Source organism: Schistocerca serialis, chromosome 3 (assembly GCF_023864345.2).
Source record: "Schistocerca serialis cubense isolate TAMUIC-IGC-003099 chromosome 3, iqSchSeri2.2, whole genome shotgun sequence".
NCBI lineage: Eukaryota > Metazoa > Arthropoda > Insecta > Orthoptera > Acrididae > Schistocerca > Schistocerca serialis.
Genome location: NC_064640.1, coordinates 267,107,786 through 267,130,891, shown reverse-complemented (window position 1 = coordinate 267,130,891; position 23,106 = coordinate 267,107,786). Strand labels below are relative to the sequence as shown.

Genomic DNA, 23,106 nt, shown 5'->3' with positions numbered 1-23,106 from the left:
AGTTCAGTGTGCTAAAAACTGCGCCTCGTTGCTCGGTGTGCGTCTTCGAACTGTGAATGGGTACGTATGCAGGAGTACTAAACTGATTATATAATAATAAACTGACACAGCGTTCAACAACAGCTTGGCTTAAGGTAACATGAACTACAATAAATCCTTATGTCCTACGTACCCGCCCAACTGTTAAATTCCCTTCACTTCAAGTGAGCCGGCCGAAGCGGCCGTGCGATTAAAGGCGCTGCAGTCTGGAACCGCAAGACCGCTACGGTCGCAGGTTCGAATCCTGCCTCGGGCATGGATGTTTGTGATGTCCTTAGGTTAGTTAGGTTTAACTAGTTCTAAGTTCTAGTGGACTAATGACCTCAGCAGTTGCGTCCCATAGTGCTCAGAGCCATTTGAACTTGAAGTAAGAATAAATTGTACTGCGCTGTTAAAATCTAACTCGGATACATTAATTCATTGCAAATTTTAGGTAGTCATAATATACCTGTAACAATACACGAAACATCTGTGGCCATGGAGCTTGACGATATTTTCTAACACTGAAAATCAAACGACCTTTGGAATAGGTGGAAACAAAAGTAAAATACATTTATTTCGAGAATCAAATGTGTGATGCAAAATTATTATGGGATAAAAATAGCTCTTTCTCAGTACTATTTACAATTTAACGAATGTGTCATCAATTTATCGTTTGTGCTACATTTTAGGTAGTCCCTCCACAATAATCTGATAGTTCACGACACGTAAATTCCTACATCGAAAAGTGACAACTGCTCTCGTCATGCAGCGATACCCACTGAAACATAACAGGGCTCAAAAATTCTAAATAAAGAATTAGATTGTAGCGTTTAATTCCGTGTCTACGCATTGTGGGTACTGATTTAAAAATCACATCCGTAGTTTTCTCACTTCTTTATTCTGTTGTTTTAAATGTAGGTGGAACGTTTCACCTATAACGAAAGCGAAACAAGTGACATTTACATTTGTATATGTCGTGCATTTCTGTCATCAATTTCCGCGCTCATGTGGGTGCCGAGGATTCACTTCTGTGGCAATATGGTGAGGAAATGACATGATCGAGCAGTGCTGACGAAAATCAAATTCAGTCTCGAGTCCCTGTCTAGTACACATTTTGAATCTTCATTTCAACGCATACCTTCATTGCAAAGTGAAAGTTTAATTGTATGAGCAGTTTTTGGAAGCTCATTATTTTTTTCTGGTGAACGTTTGAATTCATGAAAAAGGCTCGCAACTAATGATGAATAATATACTGTGCCAATTCGTAACAATAGCACTTTAAATCGTCATTTACAGTATATCTTTTGATGATCTTGTTTTTGATATTTTTGTCTTGCATGCTATACTTCCGTCTTCTCATTTGCAGAATATTTGTAATTAAAATCTCTTTGCTTGTTTTCCGCTAATTCTTACAAACTGTAATTGCCCACAACAACGTGAGATGCAGTGATAATGTAGTTCACCTTACCGAGTAATCATTGCTCTTATTGTTTCTGTGTTCTGAGTGAGTTCATAACATATATCTGGTGTGAAACAGAACAAATGTTGAAATGCTGTTGTTATCACTAAACAAGTTAACTGCTGACATCTTCGTAAGGCCAATAACCTATCGGCCGGTCTTAGAGGCTTTGACACATCGGTGCATCTTTGCTTGTAATTCGTGTGTTTCCTCTGGCGACGATTTTGCTGACAAGCTAAATGTTCCCGTTGGATGAGTGGCAGTGTAGCTAGTCTCGAAGTGTGTCACAAGTTGGGGTTGGTGTAATATTACCGAAGCGCTGTGAGTGGGGCTAAAGTACTGTAACCAGGTTAAGCGGAGCCCTGATTTAGCCGTCTAGTATTTGCGTATCCAGCGGCAGGTGGCGTTGTCTCGTATCTTAGGTGCTGGCGATATCGAGGTCACCGCGGATGCGGTAGCAGTCTGCATGTTTGTGTGTCAGAGTTTTGGGGCAAGATAAATGCGCACGTATTATCCCGGAAAAGGTGGAAGATAGAATGTAACTACATAAAGTGACAGAAATGTGATTCAGTAAAACGCCATTTTAAGTAAAGAACGGGACAGGAGTTTACAGGACACAGATCAAATTAATGCTTAGAAACTGCCGTCGAGCCTGGCCAGAATGTTAAGGCTGGCCGTCTTGCGAACCATTATTTCGAAACAGATGGCTTGAAAATTCACCAAATCCGAGAAAAGCGAGCAGGTACGCAGTGAAAAATCGTACACAAATCGACGTCAACAATGTTAGTCTCATGTAGTTTAGATGGCGCTACAGAATTCCACTGTATGAGAAACTGCATAGGGAAAAAATACCTGAATTCGGACACTGTAGAAATGAATAACGTATTCATACCATGGCTACAGGACTCAAATATGACCAACAGAAACTGACCTCTTTTGTGGCATGGAAGTCCACGAACAAATTTGCTATCTCACATTTTATTCTAGTCCAACAGATGTGTTGAACTAAACGCGTAAGCATTCACGTGGCTCGTTCCCCGGGCGATAGTTCTGTAGCAAGAGCGACAGTGTCTCGAGCGCAGCAGCATCAGCATTTGGCTACATGTAGCACGCGCTTCCTGCAGTGCCTCAACTGCGCAGTAGCCCCGTTTATTTTCGTCCCGTCTTTGTCGACGGAAGAGGCAGATGTTTAATAGGTTCTAATTTTAAAAGGCAGGTGCATTGCACCATACTAGAGCTAAACCAATCGAGGTTCTGTTCAGTGTTCTTATGCCAAAGGACGCAACATTATTTGTTTGCCTTACGAAAGCAATCTAAGGACGCTGTGCAGAACAGTTATATAAGTGTAGATCACACACAACTGCTGAGATAATTGCCCTTTATCGATATACTCTCCAATTTCATCCAGTTATGCACTTTCAACTTTTTACAAAAAACGGACATTATTTTTTACGTGAGAATAAAATTGTTGGTAGAATTATATTTGCACCAGTAATCTACAAAACTAAAACTGGTTAGTACGACTGAATTGCGTCACAGGATTGGAATATACTGCAAGCCTGTGACGTCATTTTATCAACATTCCAACAAAATCTAATATTATTTGTTTTGAAATTTCCAACAGATTATCCTCAATATACAAAAAACATTTAACGTGTTTTCAAATATTTTCAGCTCCCACAATTAAACTTTCTTCAGTTTAAAAATTAGACGTGGTATACAACTTCTAGCTTTCGTTTTGACATTATAGCCAAGTTGGTAAGAAAAAAATCTATAAACGGAGGGTACAGATGCAGTTAACCTAGAACATAAATGAGGAAAATGCAGCCTTTTTCTGATAGTTTTCGACTATAATTGACTTAGGCAATCAGTTGGGTACTGTACTGATATCGTCTTGCAGTGCCACCAACCCTCCAACACCAAATTGATTTGTACCTGTTGACAATAACGTTTCAATTTATTCAAATTTTTTATTTGTTCAGGAAAATTCACATCGATTGGTTTACAATTAAGCTTTTGTTGATCGGCCAGCTCCAAATGGGAACAAAGTAACTGCAAGAACTTGAAACGCTGTGTATGTTGGAAGAAGAGTAATGAATAAACTTTTTCAACAAAACACTTTTTAATAGAATTGGAAGGAAAATCAGCATTGGCCGTATTTTGTTGTTTTATTGTCAGCAAAATCGATTTTCGGTCACTTAGTGACAATCCTCAGTGCTGTAATATAGAATTAAAATTGGTAGGCACTGGTATCAAACTATAACCACAGGCTTAGAGCGATCACACAAACTCAAAATACGGTCAATGCTGATTTTCCTTCCAATTCTATCCACTATTTGGTCGTGGTGCACACAACACGCCATGGAGTCGCCAATCAACACTTTCTAATCATTTTGTGTACGATTCGGCTCTCTGACACGCGTCAAATAATCAGAATCCACATTTGCATCCAGCACAACTGAAATTACAGACTGTAATCCTTACTCTGTTGTATGAAACAGCCCCCAATGTGTATTTAACACAACTTGAAACATGCCCTAATAAGTCCTGTCAAACATAATATGGTATAAAAGGTTATAGATCCAGAAATAGGTACCAGAGGCACTGAGCACTATGGGACTCAACTGCTGTGGTCATAAGCCCAGAGGCACTGAGCCAAGGGATAAGGGACTATAGAGATTTGGAAATGAATAGCAAATAATATTGACCAAAGATATTACAAAAATACTTTTGTTTAACATTAAATAGGCTACCGAGCTGCACCTAACTTAAACATAATTTTGCCTGAATCATTTCCCTCTTGTGATATGTGGTCCAGATGTTATCAAAAAAGATAAGTGACAACAGCTCATCCTGTTGAAATGGATATCATTCCTGATGGATGCCTGATAACATATCACAGCAGTCATCATGCAAAATTGTCTGGAATAGCTTGATCACAAACAAGATTGATTTTAGGGAAATACAGAATTTCAACCTTTTTGGTTTGAACACCCATTCACCTCATTACTGCTGAGTTTGTTCATTGAAACTTATAGCACAGTAATATGTTATTTGTGGTTAAGTGAGCTAATGTCTAAAATATATACTAGAAATTACTGTTGTAGAAATATACAGTGTCAATGGCACATACTGCAGATACTACAGAATAATTAGCACCAGTGAACAGCCTAGAGTCATTGACTCACTTTGAAAAGTAATATGAGTTACATATTTTAAAAAAAGTGGAGATGTACAAACTTGGCACATTACTGATGTATTACACGTTCACTTTAATGTAGTACATGAGGCTGAAGCGCTAGTTATTAGTTACTGAATGTGATGTACAAAGCAGTGGAGCTTTTTAGTAGACTTGTGTAAGTATATCTGTGATAACTTGATTACCTATTTATTAAGCAGCATGGTGACCAAAAATTATTGTTGGATTTAGGTACTTAACAAATAAATCATATGAACACTGATTGATGATGAAGATTTGCATAAGTCACAGAATTTTAGTCTCCCTTGTATTGTATTTTATTTTATTGTATGGAACTGGGGAGCTAGAAATGGTGGAGAGGCTTCGTCTCCACTGTAGCCCTCAGTGGTTCACAACCCCACAACAGGCTACAGCAGTCCACTCACGCCACTGCCATCCCACACTGAACCAAGGGTTATTGTGTGGTTCGGTCCCCAGTGGACCCCCACAGGAACATTTCACACCACAAGAGTGTAACCCCAATGTTGCGTGGTAGAGCAATTAAGGTGTACACGTATGTGGAGAAAGTGTTTGTACAGCAATCACCGACATAATGTAACTGAGGTGGAATAAGGGGAACCAGCCCACATTCACCGAGGCAAATGGAAAACCACCTTAAAAACCATCCACAGACTGGCCAGTACATCGGGCCTCAACACTAATCCACCGGGTGGATTCATGCTGGGGACCGGCACACCTTCCCGTCCAGAAAGCAATGCATTAGACTGCACGGCTAACTGGGTGGGCTTTAGTCTCCCTTACATGAAGATCAGCATAGAACCATTAAGAAACATGAAAATGAAAGCAGTTATGTAAAATTCAAGTGTTCTCTAGGAATAAGTCTGCATGTTGATGTTACATTACAGTCAATTTTATTCCCTGTTACTCAGTAACTACAGTCTACTTTTCATAATTTATTCTCTTTATTCACCAGATTTGGCCTAGCCATTTTGTGTCTGTTGAAGTTTTGTAAAATGGAATACACCTTACACTAAGTACAGCATATGAACTTGTGCACAAAATCACAACCAAAGTATGCTTTGATGTTTGTCACATTTGAGTGGGAAAGCATTTTCAGTGTTGTGGATGTCTGATGACAAAAATTACTTAGTTTTGTAATCAGTATTTAGTAGGCTTATCTTCTGTCTGCTGCCACAGCTAGCATGTTTTCTCAATACTGTGATGAATATATTATTACTTAGAATATTGGTTTAGCTTTTAAATTTTCATAATTTTATGTCCATCTTATCATTACATACTGCCTTTGCAGATAATGTATTTTACATGCATCCTAATTTGTTTTAAGATTGGTTATTTCAGTTTGTTTAATGACTGAAGCAATGATTGAACTACTGACAAATACAACTAAAAACTAAGTATGCATTACAAGTAGTGTAGTGTCCAAAGAATTTAATTTTAATAAGTTATTATTATTGGCAGATCTAAACTTGGCAAGGAATCAGATGAGCAGGCTTCCAGATGAGTTGGCAGACCTAAATGAGCTGATTCATTTGGATATTTCCCATAACTCATTCACAACGCTGCCCCATGCTGTGTACAAAATGCCAAAGCTGGTGAAATTGAGTGCACACAACAACTATATTATTGGTAAGTTACACTCCACGCTGCAAAATAAAATCAGATTTTCCTTGGCGCATCAGAATCATTTCTTGAATTTTATCATTGAACATTCTTACACAGTACTGTACTTTTTAGTCACATTTTGAAAGTGTGAAACAATCAACATTTTAGTACAAATGGTGCGCTAAAATTGTGTTTAATTGTTGAGTTATTTTTCTAGTAGTATAGGGTGCATTCAAATACATTCTTTTTTATGTGTATAGCTGACAGCCTATCCTTACAAAATGCCAGGTGCAAGCTAGCCTATTCTCTCAATGCCACAATTACCAACTGCTTTTGTAAATATTAAAGCAATAATAATTTCATTGTGGTTTTTAATGCCCACATGATACTGATGCTGGTGCTACCAAGTAGTATGTTACCAACTACAAAGTAACCCCCCCCCCCCCACCTCCACTGCCCATTTCAGTATTAAAATATAACTTATTTATTTTACTTTAATGTTGCAGATGTAGAGGTAGAAAGGCTACAGGAGGCACCCAGTTTGCAGGAGGTAGACCTGCAGAATAACCCACTCAGTGCAAGAACGCATACAGCACTGGAGGCGGTCACCTCTCCTCACATACTAGTGAGTGTAAGGGAAGTGGAGGACTGGGAAGACCTCACTGTGTAATAATTCAAGAGTTGTTTTTAGATTCAATCTCAGTATGACTCATTTTAATTGAATATGTGATTGTTACCAGAGTGCTTTCCATTTGTATTGTACAGATTATTTTTACTCAATGTATCCTCTATTCACATTCTGCCAGCAGTATTAAGGAGTGAAAGAAAGAGGGCAACATTATGTAATTTGATCTGTACACCTGTGGTATTATTTTAATACAAGGTTTAGCCTGTTAATGTGTGAATATCTTTACACATATTCTTCAGTGTTTCTGAGAAACACTTCAATCACATGTTAAATGTTGTATATTTATTACTGACTGTACGTTTCTGTGTAACATTGTGAAGTAGTAACTAATTTTTTATAATTAGTAGAAAACACATGAAAAATAAACATGCTGTACTTTATTAGAAGATAATACCAAATACAGATCACATTGAGACTAGTGTTGATATGAGAGTAAAATTGTCATTTAATCTGAGATCCAACAGCACAGTTCATTTTTTGAACAATTTTTAATTCATTGTTGACAGTAGTGTAACTGCTGACTAGTTATTAGACAACAGGTCCACTACTGAAGAATTTAAATCAAAATTAAAAGTAGTATTGTCTTTTCAGCCTAGGAATTTGGCTGTGAAAATGACACTGTAACTATAGAAAAAAGATATTCAGAGGAGCCCGAGCACTATTAAATGCAGTGCATGAAATGTACAACTACAATTTTTTACCTTTTTTTTTAACTCAGCATTTGAGTGATCATTCATAGTTCAGGTATTTTGTTTAATGTGTCACGTGTGCCTTTCTAAGTCACCTGTCTTGGAGAAGCAATTATGTTCATCAAATGGCCAGGAATATTTAAGTATCTCATATCAAACAGATGGATCCTTAATTAATATAGACAGTAATTATATTATACAGGGTCAAATATGTCTCTACTGTGAAGTGCCCTATAATGACTTCGTATTTATAAACTTTGTACACTCAGTATATCTCCATCATGTATTGTGACAATGAACTATGTACAAAGTATTTACATATTAACTGAGTACATTTCTTTGCATACTCAGATGTAGCAACACACTGCTGGAACTTTTATCTTTACTGCAAGAAGCCCATTGCGTGAAACTTTTCACTTTTGTTTTCAAGGTGAAATTATATAGCTAACGACAAATTTCAAAACACAATTTTTCCACAGTTTGTATTGACAGCAGTAAAATTTACCTCACGAGCTGCCAACGGTCTCCATTATATTGAGTAGTACTGAATTAATTTGTATCCATAAATTCTGAATTAAATTTTTTCTGCCTGATAAAAATAAAATAAAAAATAAATACACGAAAAATACAGGCAGCTGAACTCCCATTTTTTTATCTGCTCATCAGCACTCAGTATCCAAAAGGAATTAAATAGCAGCTCAATTACATAGTTCCTAGATGTGGAACTTTCTAATAATAATGAAAGAAAGTTACCCACATAAAGCAGGTGCTTTCACTAATAAAGTATCCCTTTAAATTGTTTGCACATGTATATTAATTCAATGTGCAGTTTGAAGATATGCTCACTTTATTTGTCTACAGTCTGAGCAAGTGATGATTTATGAAATAAACAGAATAAACACATTTTTAATCATTGTCTATGATATTTTCAATACTGTTAATTGAGAGGCTTTTGAGGCATGACTGAAAAAAAATTACAATTTTTAAGATAAATTATGTAAACAACAAATCAGAAATATATTTCAGTGTCACTCTCAAACATAAACTAATTCAGAAGTCTGCAACAATACTGTACACAAGCAGTATGTGCTTAAAAAGCAGACTTTTGTTGTAGTCAATGCCTGTATGTTATTTAAATCAAACAATTGTATATTTACCAAGTAGAATCACCAGCCACAAACACTGTACTCTAATGAGTATGATCTCATGAATGTACCTGTAAAACTACTCAGCTTGGATTTTAAACTATGTATTTTACAACAGCATGGGAGAACCTGATAAAAATGTGTCAGTCAGTGACAAGATTAGTTTGAAGGTTAAAAACATTTATTTGATGTAAGTAGAAATAATTTTAACTGTGTTGTAGATTTGTGATGAGTCATTTTAACAGTATTTTATTTTTTTATGTCTATGGAATTAATGTGTATTCATCATATATGTATATATTTGTAATTTTGCATATTAAAGATAATTTTAAATATCACCTCGTAAATTTATTGTGTATGTATCCTCATTGGATCGCTTTCATTTATTTTGTACTTTAGGAGTGATATCATGCATATAAGGAAGAATGTCGTATTATTAAGTGAATTAAGTCACATAAGGATCATAAAGATAAGAGAAAGTAGGGCTCATGCAGAGGTGTATAGATAGTCATTTTTCTCTTGCTTTATTTGTGAGTGGAATAGGAAATGAAATGACTGGTAGTGGACATGGTACCCTCTGCCTTGCACCATAAAAAGGCTTGTGGGCTACATAATTATGTAGATAATTAATGTCATATGAGATAATAATGTCATACTCTGTTTACATATTTTGATCACCATGGTGCTTCTGGTTTGTATTACTCAGCCAACATCCAATACATTTTACACATCAGACATTACCAGACATCTTGACTTGCAGATACATTCTTCATGCATATTATATTTTTGTACAGCTGTGAATGACAGCATAGTATCCTTAATGGAAAATATACAAAAATTTCTTTGACAGCCAACACAAAATCTTGATAGTGCAGAAGTAATATTCTTTCTTTATTTATTTGATCCATGTGATCTGACATTACATATTGTGCTAAAGATGTCAAAGGCATGTTAATGCATTGATGGGAAAAAAATTGCAACACCAAGAAGGATTTGTGTGACATAAACGAAGGTTGGTAGGCATGTTTCTATATCCGAAAGATATCTATTCAAATTTCACGCCAGTCACATAAGAGTGGCCCTAGTAGCACCACTATGAGGATGCAAATCAGGTTTGCTTTAAATGCATGTTGTAACAGTCATGAGCATTAGTTACCTTTCAGATTGGGTGTGGTGAGCTGATATTAGTCAATAATGCCTATAAGGCGATAAAGATGCCATTATCAACACCTAACTGAGTTTGAACAAGGTCGTTTAGTAGGACTATGAGGAGCTGGTTGTTTCTTTGGTGATATTGCAGAAAGACTTAGCAGGAATGTAGTCACTGTACATGATTTCTGGCAGCGGTTTTTGCAAGAGTGTATGGTCGCAAGAAGACGAGGCTCCCGATGGCCACTTGACACTGCCTGAGAGGGAAGACCATTTTGTTTGGCGTATAGCTGTGGCACATCATATTGCATCTGCAGCAGCAATCTGAGCAGCAGTTGGCACTACAGTGACACAATAGACTGTTACAAATTGGTTACTTCAAGGACAAATCTGAGCCAAACGCCATGTAGTGTGCATTCCACTAACCCCAAACCACTGCCATTTGAAACTTCAGTGGCATCAAGCAAGAGTTCATTGGAGGGCAGGGTGGAGGTCTGTTGTGTTCTCTGATGAAAGCTGGTTCTGCCTCGGTGCCAGTGATGGCCATGTGTTGGTGACAAGGATGCCAGTTGAGGGCCTGCAAACAACCTGTTTGTGTGCTAGACACACTGGACTTACATCTGGAATGGTCTGGGTTGTGATTTCGTATGATAGCAGGAGCACTCTCATAGTTATCCCATGACCCTGACTGCAAATTTGTGTCAGTCTAGGTTATAATGATTCGACCTGTTTTGCTGCCATTCATGAATGGCATTCCAGTGGGTGTTTGTGAACAGGATGATGTTTGCCCACATACTGCTGTTGTAACCCAACACTGGATCTGTCACCAATTGAGCAACTATGGGACATTATCGGACTACAACTCCAACATCATCCACAAACAGAATTAACTGTTCCTGTATTGACTGACCAAGTGCAACAGACATGGAATTCCATCTCACAAACTGACATCCAGCACCTATACAACACAATACATGTACATTTGCATGGTTACATGAAATATTCTGGCAGTGCAACCAGTTATTAATGTAGCAGCATTTCATCGTTGCAAGGCTTATCTCACACTTCTGTTAACCTGTGACTTACCAATCTTAATCACTTAAATATGTTACCTAGACAAATGTATTCCCAAAATTACATTATTCTGCACCAATTATTTTTTGGTGTTACATTTTTTTTTTTTTTTTTTTTTTTTGAAAGTGTCTATACATTGGGTTGACTATAGTTTTTCACTCAGTAGTTCATGTGTTACACTTAATCATATGCAGCACATTTACTGATCTAGGTATTCTTGGATAGAGTAAAAGCACTGACACAGCAACTATTGCTTCATAGCTTTACAGTATTGTGTATCACCTTCAATAGACTTTATACTTGTCAGGAGCTTATAGAAAAGCTGAAGGCCCATGTGGACTACTCCCTTTTGCCAAAGTATATGTAGTGTGTTAGCATGTAACACACGCAGGTTTGAATTTATTCTCGTGCAACGTTTATGAATTTCATTGTTTTCCTTAGTCTGCATTCGGTAGGCATTGTGCAATTTTTTAAAAGGATATGACAGTCTCGAGAATATACATGCAGGGTAGTGTTAGGAACTCCAGCTTCCTGAAGTGGGATTCCAAGACTCCCTAGTTTTGCTTCCATTGATGATCATGTCTCTCTTCAGGATTCTAAAAGTGCTAAGGGCAGCTGGAGAATTACACCAGAATATCACACCATATCTCAGGTGAGCCTGTATGTATGTATACATGCACTTTCTACTGTTTTCTGCACCCTATATGCTTCCAGCACACTCAAAGCATAGCAGCCAGTGTGTATTTTAGCCTTTACTTGATCAGTATGGTTATTCCATTTCAAATTATCTTGTAACTTCAGTCTCAGGAATTTGAATTTAGTGTTAGTTTCTATTGGTTGCTGATTTATTGTGACAAGTGGTTGTGAGGGGTTTTTGTTTTGTGTGGTGTAAGAACATTCGTTTCTTGATAGTCTGATACCCTGCTGTTCCATTTTTATCAGCAATATTTTATGATTCAGTGTGTAAAATGCCTTTGATAGATCTAGAAATAAGCCTGTAGTGGGTTGTTTTGTATCCAAAAGATCTAGTATCATATTAATATAGTCATATACAGCAGTTTCTGTACATCTGTTGTTTCTAACTCATATTGAGATATACTCATCAAATGTTCAGTTAAGAATAATCCAAACACAAAATATCAGCCAGTAAAATAGAAAATCACACATGTACAGAGTCAATACTCATTAGTAGAATCACCAAAGATGATCATGTAAAAACCCTTGGAGGTTTAAAAAAAATCTTATGCAGTTGGCATTGGTGTTATTCCAGCAACTTTCTTCAAGAAATACACACAATTATTAAACCACTAACTCACCTCTGTGAATATTCTTTCCAGGTAGTTGTTTTCTCAGAATCACTGCTTCATGCTTAATGCCCATAAGATTTTTGCGCATAATTTTTTTAATTACTTTAGAGAAGCAGGACAAGACTGTGATGGGCTGATAATTTTTCCATGTTTTTTCACTTTTTTGGAAACAAGAATTACTTTTGAGATTTTCAGTGATTCTGGGGAATCAACTGCCTGGAAAGAATATTCACAGAGGTGAGTTAGTGGTTCAATAATTATGCATATTTCTGGATGACAGTTGCTGGAATAACATCAATGCCAATTGCATAAGAATTTTTTTTAAACGTAAAAGGGTTTATACAAAATCATATTTGGTGACTGTACTAATGAATATTGAGTCTGTGCATGTGTGATTTTCTAGTTTACTGGCTGATATTTTGTACAGCAGTAGAGAATTTGCTGAAAGTGGTCACTACAGCTACAGAATTTGTTACTTCACTGTTGTGTTTCATTTCTTGTTTTTGTGTATTGCCTTGTTTTCTGTCTCCCTTCTTAGGATACATGCATAATTTTTATAGTATTCATGTAATTAAGGAGAATCATTACTTTATTTACACAGCTTTTGTGGTGTATTCTATTTTTGAAGAAGGTTATTGTAGCTGGTCTTATCCAATTCTTGTTTATTTTACTGTTATTTAACCTTAATATTTTTATGTGGAAACAGTGACCATTGTGTCAAGAAATATGTTACATTTTTTGTTGACATTGTTGACTGCATACATCTCTGACAACTTTTCTTTACTTAGACTGCCACTTTGTTTATTATCCTGGCTTAAATACATTCATAATATTTAAGGTGGGATTTAATTTGAGATATCTTTGTTCACATCAGCATACAGTATGACAACTTGGTGGTCACATCACACAAATTGTCATATAAAATGTAACAAAACAAAAATATAAATTAACACACTCTATATCTCTGTGAACTTATCACAGGAAAACTAATAGAGCATGAAACGAACAAACCAACACACAAATACCTTTATCATTGGTTCTGGAGTAGTGTTCACATGATTTGAAGTTTGACAGTGAAATTAACTTTGTTGTACTGGTGAAGAACCAGTGCTCTACAAAGGAACATATTGATATACCACTGAGTTCATCTGTTAATAGAATGTTTAAGTCTTCAGTTTTGTGAGCAAAGATTAGGCAGTGCAACAGTAAATTTTTTACATTTCTATTGAGTTTACTGGAGAGGTTTGAGGGAATACTCACTCTTTAATTGTACACTTTAATAAATCTCTTGGATCAATAATATTTTGTTTTAGAAACTTGGAGGCCATGCTCAATTCTGATTAATTTTTGTAAATTACTGTTCTGGTATATTGAAATTGTCCTCTCTCTTCTTTCTGTAACTTTCACATTTTATTCCTATTTTTTGCAGCTAATAATATTTACATTTCATCTTCCATTTTGTGCTTGTACATATTGGTCTTGTAATGTATATCTACAGCCATACTCTACAAACCACTATGAAGTGCATAGCTGAGGGTATCTCCCACTGTATTATTTTTTAGGGCTTCATCCCATTTCATTCACATGTGAAGCATGAAATAAATGTTTAACATGCTGACTGCCATGTGCCCACCAGTGGCCACATCAGATCTGCACACCTGGACTGACGATGGAACATTCATGATTAAGCATGTGTCAGGCAACATATGAAATGCTTCTGTACATGCTGTAATTACTTAAATCTTGTCCTCAGAATCCCTATGGGAGCAATATGTATGGGGTTTCACTATATTCCTAGTCATCACTTACAGTCAGTTCTTGAAAGTTTCTAAGTAGGCTTTCATGGGACAATTTGCATCTGTCTTTAAGCGTGTGCCAGCTCACTTTCTTCAGCATCTCTGTGACACACTCCCATGGGTCAAACAAACCTAATTTCTTTGTATGTTGAATAATCCCCATCAGCCCTATTTGGTAAAGTTCCATACACATGAACAACATTCTATTAGGGGTCACATGAGTGATTCGTAAGCTATCAACTTTGAAGACTGATTGCATTTTCCTAGTATTCTATCAATAAACCAAAGTCTGCCGCACTTTACCTAGACAGTCTATTTGAGTGTTTCATTTCATACACCTTCAAAGCCTTACACTCAGATGTTTGTATGTGTTGATAAATTCCATCTGTGACTATCTGATAATGTAGTAGTAGTAGTACACTACATTTTATCTTTTTGTATGAACATTTAAAGCAAGTTGTCAATCTTCGAACAACTTTGGAATGTTAACCAGATCTGACTTAATGTTTATGCAGCTTTTTTCAGATGGTACTTCATTATTGATGACTAAATCATCTGCAAAAACTCTGAGGGTACTATTAACATTGTCTGCACGGACAGCGATATCAACCTAACAAGAAGGTTCCCAACACCCTTCCCTGGAGCACAACATCTGTTGATGACTTATGACTTTTCATGCAACATAGCTTGCTGCATATTCCCTACCAAAAAATCCCAAATCCAGTCATAAATCTACCTTGATACTCCATACAATCATACTTCTGATAATAAGCATATATGTGGTACTCATTATGTAACTGAATCTATCTGTTTTGGTATAAGCCTTTGGTACCTGTGCTGTTTCACCGAATCACCACCTGAAAATTTTGCTGTAGGTTCTATCCTTAAAATGAATAGCCAGAAGCATTTTTTTTAAGTTCGAAGTTGGATGTTCACAAATGTTTAATCACGTCCTTTGAATCCTACTGGTGATGGCCAGGTATCTTACCAGTCTCTAATAATATTTACCAACAAGTAGTTATTATGGACATATGAGGAGCTTAATAGTTATTATCTCTTCAAAAAGCAAAAGTGTCCACAGTAGAGATGAAATGATCATAAGTTGCTTCACCCACAACTGAGTAAAAAAACAGTCACAGAACTGTTACTACAGTCACAAATATTATTCAACTGAAGCAAAACACACACATTTTGATGTCTACTGTTCATAGCTATAAAATACGTTCTCTGAACCTGAACCTGACACAAATGAACGGAGAAACCACACAAAAGGTTACTAAGACTGGGCTAAAATGCAGATTAGCCAGACTGAAGCAATACCAAGCAAACACTAGCTGAATGGCTGAATTGGTGTAAGAGTAGGCCTTGTAAAGATTCACTCCATTATATTGTCGAGCTTCATTAATTTATAATGGTTTAAAACTTCTATGGCTCATAATGTTCATCTTTTCTCAGATGTTGAGGCTGCTGTTATATTTTTTTGTATATTATTTATCATGAGCAGCATGTATTAAAATATGCAGTAGTAACTGATGGTTACACCATGGGAATCCTGAGTTTATGACCATGGGATCCATCTTGTATGTTTAAATTTAGTTATTGAAAAGTAATTAAATTGTAATTAGGGATCCTTGCTCATTAATATAGTTGTCAATAGGTTCAGGAAAATCAGGCAATCAAAAGTATATCAACATATCCCAGATATTTACAGTAATTTGGCCATAATTGGCACTGAAAGTTTGGACCAGGTGAATCTTTAATTAACAATATCTTTTAAACTAATTATGTTTCAGCTAATGTAAATATGTTACAGAAAAGGTGAAAAATAGCTCTTTAATTTGAAAGTGGCCTTTCCTTCCAAATTTACACATTCAGTCATAAGATTTTCCTTATGGCAAAGTGTATAAATTTTTATAATTGCAATAACTTTTGATGGCCATCATTTCTGATGAAACTAATTAGCTCATTGCAACCAGAACAGCAAGCTGAATGATCTGAAAAATGAAGTTTTGTGGGTGGAATTTGTTTCTACAATTTTGATGTAGGAAATTCAACATCAGAATTTTGGAAGAAAGTTAGCAAAAATTTTATACAGACCTTAATACACGAAATATGAGTGCATACTGTGACTTCTTTCAACCACTGGGTACAATTTTTTGTTTGATGGGATTTATTGATTATTGTATGTAAATAAGTTACACAAAACTGCAACCAGTCACTTTTTTGAATAATTATGTTTTATTCCATGAACCAGTTTTTGAACCTTTTCAGGTTCGTCTTCAGATGGTTTTAGGTAGTTACATCATTATTACTAGCATAATGCTGGGTGCTGGCTTGCAACAGTATAGTCGGCTTTTTTTGGTTAGTGTCCATCTGTCTGCCTCCATTTTGATATCCAGTTGTTATATCACTACACACACTTCCACAAAAACTACAGGTTGTGATTCAAAAGTTTCAAGACTTAAATCAGAAATAGAAATTTACTGGACATTTAAGTACAGCGGACTAAAATTCTTCAAAATATGATCCTTCAGCATCAACACAGCATTGCCAGCATGTCTTCCACTGTTCATAGCCCTTCTGGAAGGCCTCTGGCGTCATGCTGTCAAGGGCTCCCGTTGAAGCCTGGCGGATGGCGCCAGTGGAGTTGAATCACTTCCCTTTTGGACCTGTTTTGATTCGGGGGGAAGAGGAAAAACTCACTTGGAGCCAAGTTGGGGCTGTAGGGTGGCTGTGGCAGTGTTGTCACATTGAACTTCATCAAAAGTTCGGCGGAGGTGCGCGATGTGTGAGCGGGCGCATTGTTGTGGTGGAGAATCCAATCGCCCTTGATCGCCAGGCAGACACGGCAAACTTGATCCCTCAATCGGTGGAGCACTCCAGCGTAAAAGTCACCTGTGACAGTCTATCCACAAGCAACAAACTCCTTGTGAACCACTCCTATACTATCAGAAAAAACAATCAGCATGCACTTCACACTTGACTTGCTCATGTGAGCTTTCTTGGGCTTCGGTGAGGAAACAGTGTGCCATTCCGAGCTTTCACTCAGGATCATACTTGTAGACTCAGGTCTCATCACCAGTAACTACCTTTTCCAGAAGTTTCGGATCAACATTCAACTGTTGCAGCATTTCCTGGCTAACAGTCATTCGCCGTTTCTTCTGATCCACCGACAAAACTTTTGGCACCTTTTTGGCACACACTTTTCGTATTATCAAATTATCCATCACAATCCTCCACACCATACTCTGACTGAGTCCCATTTCTTGAGCAATTAATCTAGTACTAAGATTACGGTCATTGTTTAAAAGTTCCTGCACTCTCTCTACATTTTGATCCATTCGGCTTGATGATGGCCTCCCAGAGCAGTTGTCGTCGTCAACATTCCCGCGGCCATCTTTGAAACACTTGTGCCTCATGAAAACCATTGCACAGGACATGGCTTCTTCCTTAAAGGCCTCTTGAATCATACCAAGAGTCTCTGTGGCAGTTTTGATCAGTCGCACGCAAAACTTAATCACACAACGCTGCTCCAAGTGCTGCTCCATTTTCGCCTCTCGCACTTTTTCGACCAAGGTCAATGACATGTGCTCACACTGCAAGCGATGTGCACTCTCCAGAGTTCCAGAGGCAACTGCCACAGTGTCAGTTCATTCCCTGAGACTCCCCACTACTTCCCCCACCCAGCGGAACCGGTCCGCGTGCGCTCCCCTACTCAGAAATGAATGTCTTGAAACTTCTGAATCACACTTTGTATATTATTTTAATTAAATTAATATAGTTTGTGTGGAAGTGTGTAGCAATATAACAATTGGACATCAAAATGGTGGCAGACAGATGGACACTAACTGAAAAAAACTGCCTATACTGTCACAAGCCAGCACCCAGCATTATGCTGGCAATAGTGATGTAACTTCCTGAAACCATCTGAAGATGAACCTGAAAAGGTTTGAAAAACTGGTTCATGGAATAAAACATAATTATTCAAAAAAGTGCCTGTTTGCAATTTTGTATAACTTATTTACATTCAATTTACAGTCATAGTTCAAAAATATCCGTAATGGATAAGCAGAATTTATTGATTATTGTTGAAAGAGGAGCAGACTCAGCTGCAAATTGGGGATGTTACCAGTCTCTGGAGCTTTGTTCAGCTTCAGTGATTTCAACTATTTCTCAATACCATTTACACTATTATGTATGAGTATGTTACTCACCTTTGCAGCAGTGCAACAATGACATTGAGGCAAAACCCCCAAATTTTTGTGCGTAAAGGAACATTTGAAAACCAAGTTTAGCATTTCTACTTTTGCTTTGCTACATTAAATTGCAATCCCAGTCTTGTCTACGAGTGTCTAGAAACTAACTTTGGTGCCACCAACAGCCTTCCCAACCAGAATTTTTTTGGGTTTTATGAGAGATCCTTCGTCAATATTCTGCTATGATAGTCACGTAAGTCTTCACGTATTGCCCTCTTGACAGCCAAACAAGTTTCATTTAGCATATTCCCATCTCTGCCCTATGCTTTGCTTTACACCTATTATGTAGTAGTCTGCTTCTTTAGAAGTTTCTTTACAGTGATTATACCATGGAGAATCTCTCTCACCATGCAATGTTCTCCTAGTTACATACACAGTCCAGTTACATTAATGTGACAACTGCCTGTGTCTGACATCAAAGTGCAGTAACCACTCACACACAGAATATTTTCGCTCTGCTGGAGGAGCGTTATCCCGGACGGGAGCACTAGCCCTACTAGAGTGCTCCCGTCTGCTGGCCCGCCGCCACGTTGCGTAAGCGCGCCGCGAGAGCGTGCGCGTGGGTCCAAAGTCCAAACTGATAAGTGGAGAGTGTATAAAGTGTGACAGGGGGATGCAGAAAACGTTGCAGTCATCATCATAATGCGGAAATGGAGCGATTTATCTGATGTCCGAAAGGGCATGTTCATTGGCTTTCAGGCCAAGGATGGAACATTTCTGAAACAGCTACTTTTATAAATTGTTCGTGTATCACTGTCATTAAAGTACACCACACATGGCAAAATAGCATTATCCAAAACTGGAAACAAGACAACTGTGGTGCACCATGGGCCATAGATGACAGGGGTGAATGATGGCTGCGGAGATGTGTTTGGGCGAGTAGATGTGCAACTATTGAGTAACTGACCACTCAGATGAACCAAGGGCTACCAAAGTCTCTCCTAAATGACCATTCAGTGAACATTGCTATGTATGGGCCCCCATAGAAAGTCCCTGGTCCATGCACCCATTCTGACTGCTGTTCATTGGTGACAAGGGTTAGAATTTGGATGCCAATACCACAACTGGATGTCCACTCAGTGGCAACTGGTGATCTTTTCAGATGAATAATGTATTATGCTCCATTGGACAGATGGCCATTGGCATGTAAGACATGAAGTGTCTGAAAGTAAACAACCTGCAACAATGGTTGGGAGGATCCAGGACAGAGGAGAGAGCGTAATGGTCTGTAGAATGTTTTTGTGGCATTCCCTGAGTGATTTCGTTATTCTGTAAGTGCAATGGATCAACACAAGCATGCAGAAAACCGTGCAGTCATCATCATAATGCGGCAACGGAGCGATTTATCTGATGTCCAAAAGGGCATGTTCATTGGCTTTCAGGCCAAGCCTGGATCATTTCTGAAACAGATACTTTTGAAAATGTTCATGTATCACTGTCATTAAAGTATACCACACATGGCTTGAGGGGTATATCCACCCCTACGTATGGTTTATTTTTCTTCTGGATGATGGCCAGTAGGACAACACAATATGTCACACAGTTCGCAGTGTATGTGCATGGTTTGGAGAGCACCAGGATGAGTTTACTGTACTCACTTGGCCACCAAACTCCCTGGATTTAAACCCAGCTGAGTGTCTGTGGGAACACCTCAATTGGGCTGTCCACACCACGGATTCTCAACCGAGAGAATTAGTGCAGTTGGCTATGGAACTTGAGTTGGCATGGCTCCACATCCCTGTCAGTATGTTGCAGAACCTCACTGACATTTCCTGCATGTCTCACACTGGTCTGAGCTGCAAAAGGTGCTTATTCACGCCTTTGACAGGTGGTCACATTAATGTGACTGGACAATGTATAAGTCAAGTGTGAGCTGCAAAAGGTGCTTATTCACGCCTTTGACAGGTGGTCACATTAATGTGACTGGACAATGTATAAGTCAAGTGTGTGGTCAAATATTCTTCTAAACTTCTTCCACATGCTCCTCTCTAGAGCTAAATGTTTTGAGCTCCTTACTGAGATATGACATCACTGTCTCTTTACCTAGTTTGCTCAAGATAAAAATCCTTCTACTTGTTTTAGCTGACTTTGCTAACCATTTTTGCTACAACTGTCTGATGGTCCTGATAGCAGTTTCTATATGGATGTCCTAATTTGTTCTAGGTAGTTCTCAGCAAATGCAATTAGTAATGCTTGGCAGAATGTTTTGTTACCTCCCTTACATACAAATCTGTAATTGTTCCTAATGATTGCAGTATGATTGGGGAACTTATGTACTAGTGAACTTAGGTTTTCTCTAAGGTTTTCAGTTATATTTATAGGTGAGTCTGATGGTCAACAGAAAGATTTGATTGTAAGTTTGTTCATGGAGTCTTGTCCACACAATCTTGCATGCAGTTTCAATTTACGTCTCAGTGGATCTGAGCTTCTTGTCTACAGCAACAATACACCATCTCCATTTACCATGAGCAGATCTTTTCAATATATGTTTAAATTTTCACCCAAATATTTCCTGCTATCAATTTCCGATTAATCTAGTAAAATGTGAGCTCCATAGCTTTTTAGGAGCACTGCAAATGCTGGCACTTTGTTGCACTTTTGCAGTTAATCACTAGGATTTTAATATTCTTGCCTGTAGGGGGCATTTCTTTGCATCTACACTTCTGGTTCACATATGGCTATAATTATCTGGACTAGATGGAGTGTCACCTAATCTTAAAAAGCCATTGGGTGTGTGCCACATACACAGTCACCTACCTGGTTAGCAGCCTCAGATATGTAGAATGCACATGGAACTCATTTAGGAGCAACCCACATTTCTCAACCCTATGGTACTTAGAACCAGGCAGTACTCACTCCCCCTCCACACACGCACGTGCGCGCACACACACACACACACACACACACACACACACACACACACACACACACTGGTGAAAAGAATTAGGGGACCATTGAGTTTGAGTGTCTGCCAAACTCGATTGAGCAACAATTGAGGACTGAGTATGTTACCAAAATATACTTTTTTTTCCTTTCAGAAATTAAGTACACAACAAAATATTTGTTTACATAAAAAGAACTGAAACGTCCAACTAGTGTCAAAAACAAAGTGGAAAGAATCATTCACACCACCATCCTAGGTGCTTTACATTGGACTTTGAGAGTTTCAATAACATGTTTGCCCTGCATGAGTGTTTTTCACTACCTGGCACCAGCATGGCATGCGTTGTATAAATCTATGGAGGTCACCCGGTGGTCTCCATTCCCATTCTTGAATGTGAGCCCATGACAGATTGTGGAGAGGTTGTGGTGTAACAGGATGACCATGAACCCATCTCTCAAGCATACCCACATTCGCATGATAGGGTTTAGGTCGAACTCACCACTCGTCGTATCATTACTTCAGTATCCAGTCATTGCATGATATGCCTGCCACATAGGCCCTGGCATTAGACGGAATTCAGGGCTAACATCGTACGCACCAGCCACCACATGGTCCAGCAGGACCTGTTCGATGTACTGCCTGGTGGTAAGGCAACTGTAGACAATGACAAGATCTGAACGGCTGTGAACACTGAAGCATTTCTACAATATCACAGAATTTTGGAAGTCTGTTGATTTTCTGGACAACATTTGGCAGGATCTGCTCACCACTGGTCTTTGCACATGGACACGGCCATTACCTTACCTCCGAGGATATTTATACTCATTTGCGAATAGCATGTTTGCCAGAAGTGAAGTTGCCAGTTGACATAGGAACAGCAGAACTGAAAGTGAGCTGCAAGATGGTGTCATATCAAGCAGGCTACTTGAATAGGACATGTGGGTTATAAGGTCCTTTCACACAACCTATTATTTACAGTCTGATCGGACACAGTGTCTCCAGTGGCCCCTCCGAAATTGTCTTGTGGTGCTCTGGCAGTATCTGTACAACACTGCACTGCAGAGATCATCAGATATCAGTCTTCATGTGGAGCTGTAATGTGTTGGTGATCTTGTCCACCTCGCCTTGTGTACTGACCTATTTCTCTGTAGTGTGTCCATGACATATGAAGGACACTTGGAGAGGCATCGGCATCTGCAACAACACAGCAAAAAGTCCATCCATTTTGGATGAAACAGACTGTCCTTGCAACTTGCACTGCATTAAGATGTCGCAATGCTTGTGCTTAGTTGAATACATCATCTGTAAATGAAAACTGCCATCTGTGTACCTCACTAGAAAACAATGGTACTCACAACCTGACATTGTAATGCATGGCACAGCCAACAGACAGTGAAAGTTTTTAATTGTTGGCCACATTGAAAGCAGAGGTCTGAAGCCATGGAATACGACCACAGGTACTGCACTGCCCATATCAAAACAGATTTAACATAATGGACATTGATACACATGTTCTCCTAATTCTTTTGAACAGTGTGTGTGTGTGATTTCTGATTTATCAAAGCTGTGGAACACAATCAACAAAAATGTACTATTATTATTTCACTAAGAGGTGAATAACAAAAAAGTCCTTCTGTATCCTGTCTTTTGTCAAAAGAATTCCGCTAAGGCACTCTTACATAGTACAAAAGTGCCATAGAGATTTTCAAAATTGGATGGAACATGTTGTAGAACAGACAAAAAAAATTCTTAAAAAGTTATTATTAGTTTCAACACAAAACATTTGAAAATGGAGAGTGTAGACATTTATAAACAC

The 23,106-nt window shown here is 38.1% G+C and overlaps 1 protein-coding gene across 2 annotated transcripts in view; it reads left to right on the top strand.

The window, feature by feature from the left end:
• Positions 1–9,162, top strand: part of LOC126470043 (leucine-rich repeat-containing protein 20-like) — a 39,081-nt gene extending 29,919 nt beyond the window's left edge. For both annotated transcript variants that reach the window (XM_050097539.1, XM_050097540.1), the window contains exons 3-4: positions 6,159–6,326; positions 6,809–9,162. In XM_050097539.1, coding sequence (XP_049953496.1) covers positions 6,159–6,326; positions 6,809–6,972 — 332 coding nt within the window. In that variant the 3' untranslated portion in view covers positions 6,973–9,162. The remainder of the gene's footprint in view (positions 1–6,158; positions 6,327–6,808) is intronic.
• The last annotated feature ends 13,944 nt before the right edge of the window (positions 9,163–23,106 follow it).